This window comes from Nanorana parkeri, unplaced genomic scaffold (assembly GCF_000935625.1).
Source record: "Nanorana parkeri isolate BGI_ZX_2015 unplaced genomic scaffold, ASM93562v1 scaffold454, whole genome shotgun sequence".
NCBI lineage: Eukaryota > Metazoa > Chordata > Amphibia > Anura > Dicroglossidae > Nanorana > Nanorana parkeri.
The window spans coordinates 1,088,412-1,100,434 of NW_017306722.1; the positions used below are offsets into that span (position 1 = coordinate 1,088,412).

Below are 12,023 nucleotides of genomic sequence, written 5' to 3' on the forward strand. Positions count from 1 at the left end.
CAGAAAGCGACTGCCGGGGGAAAGTAAAATAAACACAAAAGACAGTGCCTTCTCCTCATGCAATATAATTTACTATAAAATTTACAAAATCAAATAATCAATTCTACTAACGAATGGCGTCCAGGTACCATGCATAATAAACATGCATGGTACATGAGCTCCATTCATGAGTAGAACTGATTATTTTATTTTATGAATTTTATAATAAATTATATTGCACAAGGAGAAGGCACTGTCTTTTGTGTTTATTTTACACGTACCCAAAGATTTTCCCAATCTTTCATGGACACCCAGATAGCAAGCAATTGAGCTGCAAGTTTGAAAATGACTTGCTAAACTATTGCAAACTTGCCAAGCTTCACAATTTTGTTGCACAATTACAGCATAGTCTGCATTGCAAGTTTCCAGACCAGCGAGCTTGCAGAGCTCTTGCTAAGACCTGCAGGACTCTTGCTGTAGACTTGCCAAGCAAATTTGCTACAAATTCAAAAGGTGTCAACTAGAACTTGTGCTGCAAGTGTTCTTCAAGTCTACAACTTGCCAGGAATATGTGCAGCAAGTTAACAAAATTACAATTTCACCCTGCCAAAAGTTTGTAGCAAGTTAGCCTTGCTGTCTGGGCAGCAGCCTTCCAATCAACTATAAATACCTAACAGTGGCGTCGCTACAGGTGGGCAAGGGGGGGGCAATTGCCCCCCTAGGTTTTCACTTGCCCCCCCGTGTGCCCCCCCACCAGGGATCGGCAAGGTGTCCTTGCCGATCTCTACTGTGCTGATCTCTGCAGAGATCAGCACAGTAGCAGCAAGCAGCTGGTGCCCAAGGCTGAATAATAGGGGCCCGACGCTGAGGTGGGGAGCCTTTGCAGAGGACAGCATTTCAGCGACAATTAAAAAAGTTAAAAAACTAAAGTTAAATGAATAAGAAGTAAAAAATATGTAAAAAAAATAAATAAAGTTAAATAAGTAAAAATGTAAAAAAATAAAAAGTTAAATAAACTAAAATTACAAATCCCCCATAAAATTAAAGGCCCCAGACCCTGCGAACACACGCATTTAAAAAACAAAAACATAATAAGTATTAACCAGCACATGCTGTATGCAGCTTCTGTCGCAACTGCAGGGCGCAGATGCCATCCGCAATTAAATCAGCTCTCGGCACCCATTGGTTGCGACATGCAATTAAAATTATTAGTGCCCCCCCAGATCTGACTGTGGTATCTTATGTGCCCCCCCCTATATATTGTTCCTAGAGTCGCCACTGATCCCTAATCAACTGAAAGCGAGGGAAATTCACTCTTAAGGTGGCCATGCACTTTACAACCATCGCAAGACCTTGGTCTTGCAATAGTTGTAAAGTAATTAAAAAAACGTACGATCTGCCCATCTTGGACAGGCAGATCGTACTTACAATCATCGAGTGAATAACCAAGCCCTAGTGAAGTGAGCCCGACAATGTTCAGCTATTCACTTCGGCTCAATATGGCTGATTTCAGCCGTACATCGGCTGCCTTCAGTCAGCCGAACATGCTCTCCATGTTCGGCTGAGCCAAAGTGCAGAAGGACTTCGACTCAGCCGATCCAACATCTGGATTGTCTGAGCCGAAGCTATTCATATAGGGGCCGAACGGCAGTAAGTGAATAGCCGAATGCCGCCGAGCAAGAAAAAACAAGCTTCCGATGACCGCAATGCTGAACGGGCAGTATGCGCGTGCGCACACCGGCACGTTTGGCATTTGTCTCCCGAGCATGCCACAAACCAGCCGAAAACCGTAAGATTTTCGAACATGCTCCTTAGACAAAAGACGTGAGACCGTACAGTAAAAACGGTCGCACGTCTGTCATACACTTTGTGATTATCGTACGATCACGGGCTTTCCCGCCATTATCGTGCGATAATCGCACAGTGTATGGGCACCTTTATTTGTCATTTGAACAGGTGTCCCCATTGGAAAACATTCCCTCATGTTCTGGTTATAACTGTAAAATGTTAGATTTCCCATCACAGTCTTTCCCAATAACATTACTTACCAAGACAAATAGAGAGTGTGTATCCCCCTCAGCAAGGCAAAAAAAAAAACCTGAAATGGGTCTAACTCATCCCTGCTCTATTCAATATTTAAAAAACATAATTTTGGCTTTAGATAAACATTTAGAAAAGGTGAACCTTGTCTGTGTAAGGATTTTTAGGCCCACAACACACACGTTTTCAATATTCAGATTTGAATAAAACATCATTTGAATTATATTATTTATACTCTCCACAATTTTTTTACAACCAAAATTAAGAAAATGGCTTATACTAGTTTGAGTCCAAAAGCTATACTAATTTTATGAATGCTAGTTTATTTCTTGTTTTTATTGTTTTATACAACCATAGTAAAACAAGAAATATGTTTCAAGTCAAATGTTCCATTGTAGTAGGAAAAATGATTTACTTTCATGTCTCTACTGCCCATTCTTGCATAAAATCCATGCATACTATGGCAGACACTTAAGAATTATCTGCCAGTTTGCAATGTCACATGTACTTAGTGTTAACAGCACAAGATACAGCGGTACAAGGCTTAATATTGAACGGCATTCAACATTAGTTAAAGACCATTAGGCTTATTTAATCAGGGCAAGGAGCAGCAATACATTTCAAAGTTTAAAAATCCATAGTTATCCAACAAGATTTTATTTTATAGTTTTTTTTGTTTGACTTCTAATGGTTATTGCACTTTCCATGCTGGGTTTTGCCTTATTAAATAAGAGAGTGAAAATTAATGCAAACAAAACTTTAAAAGAAACTGCATTTGACATTTGTTTTAAGAATAAACACTGTAAAATCTTGGGCAAAATCCAGCTGTTTTCAGTCACGTGCTTGTATGCTGCATTCTTTATGATCACTGGGAACAAACCCAAATTTCAATTTTGCAGTTTGGCAAATACTAATAAATAATCATGCCACTCTACACAGACCAGGATGACAAATAGGGTTCTTAAGGATCTTAAAATATGTTAGATTTTTTTCCATTGGCCTATTATTTTAAAGTGACACTATACTCAGGAGTTATATCTTAAAAATGCATTCAAGTACCTTAACTACAGTGTTAACAAAAAAAATGTAGCTTATTTGTGTATTATGCAGCTGCAGATCCTCAAATCATGTCTGAATTCACCCTGAGACTGACCTTCTTTCTGGAGGGTGGCTACATTTGTTCCCCAAACATTCCACTATAAAAATCTTGAATCTGTCAAATCATATTCTTACCATAGATGAGCTATCCTTACAAAAAAAGGCTTAAATTATGCAAGTAGCATAAAACCCAATTCTTTCATGTTATTTAAGGACTCAAACAAATTAATTTGGAATTTACCCTCAAAAAGCATTTCTGTTTCAATCAAATGAAATAAAACAAAAGCTAAACCAAAATTACATGAACTGAAGATTACCGTCTAGAAATTTTAGAACAGACACATGGAGAGATGCTTTCTATAGAGAACTAGCTGATCAGAATTACCCTTCCAACCAAAGTATTGATACCTTTTGGAATCTGAATATTATAGAAACTCCGTTTAAACCTTAGTCAGTGTTTTATCCACATCAATCTAAAGGTTCTTATATCAATACCTTTTATCATGTTACATATTCAGATCTTTTAAGAGTCTGTCAAGAATCCCGTCACAAAAAAACAGTCTAACCTATGTATTGCGGAAATGGAGGGGCTCAAAGCCCTCTCTGTGAACAAGGACATTACTATCAAACAGGCAGACAAAGGAAGGGGCATTGTCATTCAGAATGATAATGGTTATATCCAAGAGGCCTACAGACTATTATCGGATAGTTCCACTTAGAAGAAACTCCCTATGGACCCGTTTATGACTTCACTAAAGATCTACAAATCCTAAAGGAAGATGCCTTCTGAGAAGGTGTTGTATCCAAAAAAGAGAAAGGCTTCTTGTGTCCTGACTGTCTCAGTACCCTATATTTTTATCACCTACCAAAAATTCACAAACTTAGTACCCAACCCCAGGTTGTTCCATTATTTCTAGTATAAACAGCCTCTGCAGTGGTTTATCCCTTTACATTGATTATTTTCTGCAACCTCTTGTCACAGCACTTCCCTCGTACATTAAGGATTCTGGTCATCTCATTCAGATACTCATGCAGTATTCATGGGATTCATCCTATCATTGGGTGTCTTTGGACATCAACTCTTTATATACTTCCATCCCACACACAGTGGGCCTCAATGCATTACACTACTTCTTATCCCAAACTCCAGCACTGAATCACAAACAAGCATGCTTCATCACCAAGTGTGCCAAATTCACCCTAGAACATAATTATTTTTATTTTTAAAATAATTTTTATTTACAAATCCGAGGCACAGCTATGCAAGCCAATTACGCTCCCAGCTATGCCAATTTGACTATGGGACATTGGGAACACTTCCATATCTGGAACAACAATCCCATTTGCTAAACATCCTGTTTTCTTTGAGTGATATATTAATGATATCATCATCATCTGGGACGAGCCACCGGAAACCATCCCTGAGTTTATTTTCCACTGCAACAACAACTCATCAGGTTTGACTTTCACTCATGTCATCGATTCTGATACCTTGATATTTCTTGATCATGAACTTTCACACAAAGGGAACCAATAATTAAAAAAAAAAACATTTTAAACCCACAGGAGGGAATTCTTATCTCCATTTAAATAGCTGTCATCATCCATGATGGAAACGTAATGTCCCAAAAGGACAGTTCTGTAGAGTGAAGAAAAATTGTACAGAAGTCGATGACTACATTTGGGGATGCTGGTCTGTCTAATAACTGGGCGGGTTACTCAATAAGCTGCCGGAGGCAGCCAAGTGAATAACCAAGCCGCAGTGAAGTGAGCCGGACAATGTCCAGCTATTCACTTCGGCTCAATATGGCTTATTTCAGCCATACATCGGCTGAAATCAGCCGTAGATAGGCTGCATTCGGTCAACCGAACATGCTCTCCATGTTCGGCTGAGCCAAAGTGCAGAAGGACTTCGACTCGGCCGATCCAACATCTGGATTGTTTGAGCCGAAGCTCCGGCAGCTCACTCACCGCCGTTCGCTCCTATTCATATAGGGGCCGAATGGCAGTAAGTGAATAGCGGAATGCCGCCGAGCAAGGAAAAAATAACAATTGGGCTGAGCTAGCAGTGACAGCTAGCTCTGCCCAACTGTTTCTTATTGGCCGGGACCTGCTAGAGTCTTCTAGCAGGTCCCGGCCAATGAATAACAACTGGGTGGAGCCCGCCGGGACGTCACAGCCGGCTCCGCACAGTTGTCATTGTTTAATGAGAGTTCAGCGGGATGCTGATCTGTCTTACAACTGGGCGGAGCCAGCTGTGAGATCACGGCTGGCTCAGCCCAGTTGTCATCTGCGAGTTGTTCAGGCCAGCCTTCAGCCGCACGTTCGCCCCGCTTTGGCTGTCACTTCAGCTCAGTCGAGCCGAAGCATATGCCTTCGGCTCAGCTGAGCCGCTCGGCCACCTTCGGAAGCTGTACGGGCTATAGTGAATAGCCTGTACAGCAGCCCTTCAGCTCGACTGAACCGAAGGGCTCCCACAACCGAAGCTAGCCAAAGGATCAGCCGAAGCTACGGCTGATCCTTCAGCTAGCTTTGTGAATAACCCCCTTAGTTCCCATCTTAAGCAAAAATTTAAAGAAAAGGGATACCCTGATAGCTTGGTACAGAAGGCTTATTCTCAGTTACTTAGTAACAAAGATCCCAAAAAGAGGAAAAAGTGTGAGAGTGTCAGGACCTGGGAATGTGCGATTTATCACCACATATAACCGCAGCCAAGGGGCAATACAAAAAAATTGGCACATCCTACTCAATGACCCCAAAAAGTACCTTATTCTCCCACCTAAGCCATCCGTCATGTTCGAGAAGCCTAGAAGCATTAAAAACATTATAGCCCTTTGTAAACTGACAAAACCAAGTCCAGAGGTGTCTGAACATTTTCTTGTAGATAACAGGAAAGGAATTTTCAGAGGTAAGAAGCCAAAATGTTTGACATGCCAATTTATTCATCATGGCCAGTCTACCTTTAGCGACCATTCTAACAACTTGTATACCATTATACAGTCTATTACTTGTTCACATGACCACATCATTTACGGCCTCAAGTGCCCCTGTGGGATGCTATACATAGGGCACACTACCTGCCATCTCAGAAAAAGAATAGGGGACCACAGAATGTTTATTGAAAAAGGAGTGTTAGATCACAGTGTTCCCTATCATTTTGCTCTCAAACATAATAAAAAGATTGAAAAATTACATGTATTTGCCATTGAGCGCATTGCAGATCACTAACCCTCATCTGAACGGTTCCAGTGACTGTGTAGGCAGAAAATGTATTGGATATTTAAATTAAACACACTGCTACTGGATTAAATAAGAGTAAGATATACAGATTATTATATCAACATTTTAATTTCTCTCTGCCTTGTTCCATTCCCTCAGCATCCATCCAGTGTGGACTTAGTCAAGAACCGGAACCGTGTTCCAGTCGGCCCATCCTGCAACTTTTCTTCTCCCCGCTCCTCCAGCAAATCTTTACTTCTTCCGTCCTCTCAGCTGTCATCTAACCAGCACCATTCTCCAGCCAGCTCATACAGCGTCCCCTTCACCTCTCGTTTACCCGCTTCCCAGACACAGAAGAACCTTGTGATCCTCCGCACCAACACGCTGAGGCTGCAAGAAATCGAACCCAGGAACATTGGACCACAAGAACTGCGGTATCTGCTTCCATCAAGCACCTTAGGAAACTTTTTTCCAGGCACACACTGTGAGTGCAATTCCTTTTTTATTCCAATAAATGTTCCACAGATTTACACCATCAGCACATGGTCATCTCTTATGTTTTTTCTCCCTGTCTGATCAGCCATATCCCTGAGTATCAACTGCCCCTGACTTGAGAGCCTTTCTATTGAGTGATTTTTCAGAACGAGATTACATCCCTGATGATTGATACTTTTGTACTTTCTTCACTGATGTGAGTGCAACATAGTTTACTTCATTTTCCCCTCCTTGTAATCACATTTATTGCGCTAGGTGGGTGTGCTCTCTTCTTTTTTATTTTTCAGCACAGTTACAGGACACCTCTACCTGATTGTAGGTGAGCTGCACACCTAGTACTGTTTGGACTTACTGAATCCAGGACTGCCATTTTTCCCCTCCACAATTCCCATTGCTGAGTGCACTTATTGTCATACAAACTTTACTTTTTGTTCCCCATGATCCTTGTGTGTGTTGTAAAGTAGTCACCGCTCCAAGCTCACTCCTGTGATGGACTACAATCTCATGTTTTATGAACTAAGTTGTATTGAAGTTATAGTCTATCACAGGGGGAAGCTTGGAGCGATGGCTACTTTACAACACACACAGGGACCATGGAGAACAAAAGTAGCCACCCTCCAGAAGTAAGGACAGTGTCAGCACCAATTCAGAGATGATTTGAGGATCTACAGCTGAATGATACACAAATAAGATGCATTTTTATTAATAGTTAAGGTAATTTAATGCATTTTTAAGATTTAACTCCAGAATTTAGTGTCGCTTTAATATTTCCATATATCCATTTTAACTAAAGCAGGTCATACACATTATAGTCTGATTGAACATTCTCTTCACCATTTACAATTTACATCTAAACTAAATTGTACAACCATATTGCAATGTGTGTGAGCTACTTTTCAAATCTATCATACCAAATACTAAAATAACCCCTAAAATACTTACATGGTTTGGGAAAACATCACTCTAAGATGACATAGCAAGTATATATGTTTAATCTAGACAGATGGTTACTTCTATGCCTCTTTATAGAAAGAAAGCACGAAAATAATGTTAATGTTGAAGAACAAAAAACCCTATTGTATCTCAGTTTGCCAATCTATGCCTTTATATTTCCAAGAAGTGTAACCAGATTTCGCTTGTGACAGCCAGCCCATGTACTAAGAAGTATCTCCTGACCAAACATGGGAAATCAAAAGGGTTGAAAGAGCTCTACATTTTCAACAGCAGTTCTTTTTTTCTATAAAACAGGGTACCTACATTATATGCACATTGTATCAATATAATTTCACTTAGCATAGGTTGAGTCTTGCCAGCTATTATTCTCAGTGACAGGTGTAGTACAGATCAGGAAGTGAAAGGACATCCCTCCATAGGGAGACCAGACAGCAATAAAAACCTGACAGAGCTTTTATAATTTCCTCACTGTCACAAGACTGGTGTATTTTCCTCTTTAATGTCTTGAATCTGGTGTATTTTTCCTGTCAGGGCTGTTTGGCACACAACTCCATCTGTACCTTCAATGGTTCTCATGAAGACCAGATGCTCCTGGTTCCTGCACCCCAGTGAGAGCCATTAGCACTAGTTGATGATGTGATTTATTATTGTCTGTCTTACCTGATTCTGTATCTGCTTTCCTGCATGTTTACATTGTGCTCAGATTTCTGTCCCTGTACTGCCTGGAATTTCCACTATGATCCTTATGATTCTGGCATCATGTCCCTTGGCCCCATGGGTTTCCAAAACCCCTATATATAGCCTGTAGTCCCGAGCTACCTTCTGCATCCAACCCCTCCCGAACAAAAAATACAATCCAATTGCATACAGTAAATTACTAAACGGAAAGGAATTTTCATTGCAAAATTAGAACTTTTGGCTGACATCACCATAAATCTTACTAGAAGTATAAAATTGAGTTAATAAGTGCCCTCAGCTACACAGTCCAATGCCATTACAAATAACAGCTCTACATTTTTACCTGGTGTATGGAGGCAGAGGCAATGTAAATCTGGTCCATTTGTTAAACGTGTCAGACACCAGCACTCTCTGTAGTTGGTACTTATAACATTCCACATTGTTTGTCAGGCAATCTTTTAATACATGATTCCATGTGAGCCCCAGATCCAAAGAGAATTCCAGGTCAATGGCTAAAATGTAAGCAGAAATCATATTATCATATAAACCTCATACAATTATGATTATTCACATAAATGTTGGTATATGTTTTGAATATATTACATTAATAATAATAATAATACACTTGTTGGACCAAATACTCAACAAACATCAGTAGACATTCCAAAAGAGATGTCTTAAACCGGCTCTGCTGCCAATTTACCCAATCCATCATCCATTTTGTGGAGATTTTGTGGAGAACATCCATTTTGTGTAGAAAAAAAACCGCTCCAGTTGCTAAATTTTACCACTATAGCATTTTATATGGCTATTTTTTGAAGGGATTATAAAAAAAGTCCTCAGTTAAATTCCCCAACATTTTCAGCAGCAGCAAAGAATCCTAAAAGGTTGATACTGACTCCTGAAGCCAGCACTGTATAATAGAAGTAAAGGCCTCCATACATGCTGTCCTCTGACCTACCCACAGTACTGCTTGCACCAATTCCAGGAACTTTTTTTTAGTTGCAGATGGGTTAGGGCCTCTGCCAGTTTTTTTTATTGCCGTCTCTGTTCCCACGTGAGAGATTTCTCCTTACTTCCTGTATATCTTGACGTGTGTCTGACAGAACATGAAGTGAGCTTCACAAGCGGCTGAATGACAATCTGGAAGAACTATTTGTTTGACTATAAGGTAAAACTCTGTCAGCATGACTCTCTACTTTAGTTTATCGGCATTTACATGAAATGTGAAACTTTCAAGTTCAGGAACTTAGACCCTGCAAATAGAGGCATATTTTATGCTGTTTGCCTATACACCTGTATTTGTGCCTGTGTGCAGGAGGCCTAATTCATGTGGCCTCTGTGCTACATTTGACTCCCCAGAGGAGACGTCTCAGTATCCCAAACTACAACTACATAAACCATCCCATCTACTTTTATTCCTCTTTTCAGCCATACATTTAAGTCCCCCCAGGGCTGTCTTTAACATAGAGCAAAAGGGGCAGTTGCCCCGGGCCCAGTCATTGCTGTGGCACCCAAAGCAGCTGCCCCTTGATCCCACAAAAAGATACACATGCCACACCATTCTGTTTACTATTCGATCGGCATCACATAGTGTTTGCTCCGCCCCTGCCATACGCCATGTAGCGTGGTGTCTCACGCAGGGTCAGGTCTCATGTGGGGTCACAAGATTGCATGGCGGGTGTGGCAGGTAGGGAGTGTGGTGTAGAGGGGCATGGCTGTGGGTGCGGGAGGCTGGGCATGGTGGGCAGGGGTGGTGGTCCAAGAAAATGTTTTCCAGGGACCAATCAATATTAAAGACGGCCCTAAAACCCTTGGGTCACCTCATGTTGTAAACCTTGTAATTCGTAACCAGTTTCCATCCCCTCCAGTCACTTCCATCTCCCTTACCTACTATATCCCTACTAAATCTTGTCTTCCCTCGACTCTCAAACTGTATGCTTGTTTGGACTGGGCCTTTTCATCTCCTGTGTCCTGTGCATTTGTAATTTAGACCCCTATATTATTTATGAGATTGAGCTTCTGACTGAGACACTGAAGCTTGCAGCACAATCAACACTAAAAATATATATCAATGTTGTGGCTGCAGCCTACATTATACAGTATATAGATGGAAGCCCTCTGCTGACCTGTCCAACAAGATTGTCTCAGACAGCATTGCCAACACAGCCAAGCAAGACCATGTCACAGGGTAGCAGGGCTTCCAGGGGGCAGCAAACACCCACCCTCACATCATCAACAATTTTCTCTGTATTATAGGTTCCAGAGTGCCATCCTGCCTGCAACTGCAATGCAGCTGAATGCTCCTTGTGTCTTGTGCGACTATGATATCTCACCCTATTAGTAAGATACTACGGTATAGCTAGCCAGTTTACTAGAGGGAAAGGAAGTATACATCCAGCCCTGAGTAGACTTTACAAACTTAACGTGCACCCCCTCCCTTTGCCATTATGAATACAGCTGTACAGCTGTAAGAGACTGATATAAAGTGAATAGAGTTCCAATTTAACAAATATCGTATGTGACTTTACGGCACTGGGTGATAAAAAGTTAAAAGAATCTTTAATGTGGCAAACGAATTTACTCATCTGTAATTAATACATAACATAGGTTAAACTAAACCAACAGTGACGCAAAAGTGTAGCAAAAAACATATTTAGTGTTTTGCTTCAATGACAATAATGATAATAAATGGAGATTACACACATATTGTTTGCTAGTTATCATCTCACAGTGAAGGAAGCAATTTTTCTCTAAATGTCAGTGACAAGGTTGGATTTAGCAAGAGGATGCAGATGGTTTGAGGCAGCTATTCCACAGTGGGCTTTATTAAATAATAATAGAGAACGAAGAACAATTTACAGAAATTGACATATCAGCTTTGATAAGCCTGGCTATGCTAAACTTCTAAGAGCTGACTTGTGATTAGCTGCTATAGGTTACTGCAAATAATAGTCAATACATTATATTATTATTAAGCCAGAATGTTACAGATAAGGGTTTGTTTATATAAGACACATCTAAAAGAATGAGAATACAGAAACACGCAAGTTAATCTGCTGCTGCATCACTAAAACTAAAGAAGAATGTTCAAAAAGTTCTAACTTAAGGAACATAGTTTAATTGCGTAAAGAAAAAAACACATTATGCATTGAGACAGGAGCAGCATGCGTGCTTGCATTTTCATTTCATATGCCATTTGTGCAAAATGCTGATCCAAATATACTTTTATGACTATGGTTTTACTGTGGTTGCATATTGCTAATAATTGTAATGTGGAAATTAGGCCAAGTGCAACTGCTTGCGTTCACAATTGAAAAAGGCAATGCTATGTAAAAACACCAATTAAATTCAGCAGCATATAGGTTATGTGTTCAGATCACTGGCTTTGACAAGGTAAGTTTGACTTCAATGCATTTAATTAGAATGAGAACATAAATAGCCAAATATATGCTGTCTAAGGGTACATCCACATGGGTTTTCTTTATCTGCATGCTAATGAATTTCTTTTAAACATAATAGGCTCTGCATCACTCTACTGGTCTTTTTTCGTTTGTTAT

The 12,023-nt window shown here is 40.3% G+C and overlaps 1 protein-coding gene across 1 annotated transcript in view; it reads right to left on the minus strand.

The window, feature by feature from the left end:
- RELN (reelin) overlaps positions 1–12,023 on the minus strand; it is a 138,335-nt gene that overhangs the window by 43,750 nt on the left and 82,562 nt on the right. The window contains 1 exon segment of the mRNA XM_018560426.1: positions 8,807–8,975. Coding sequence (XP_018415928.1) covers positions 8,807–8,975 — 169 coding nt within the window.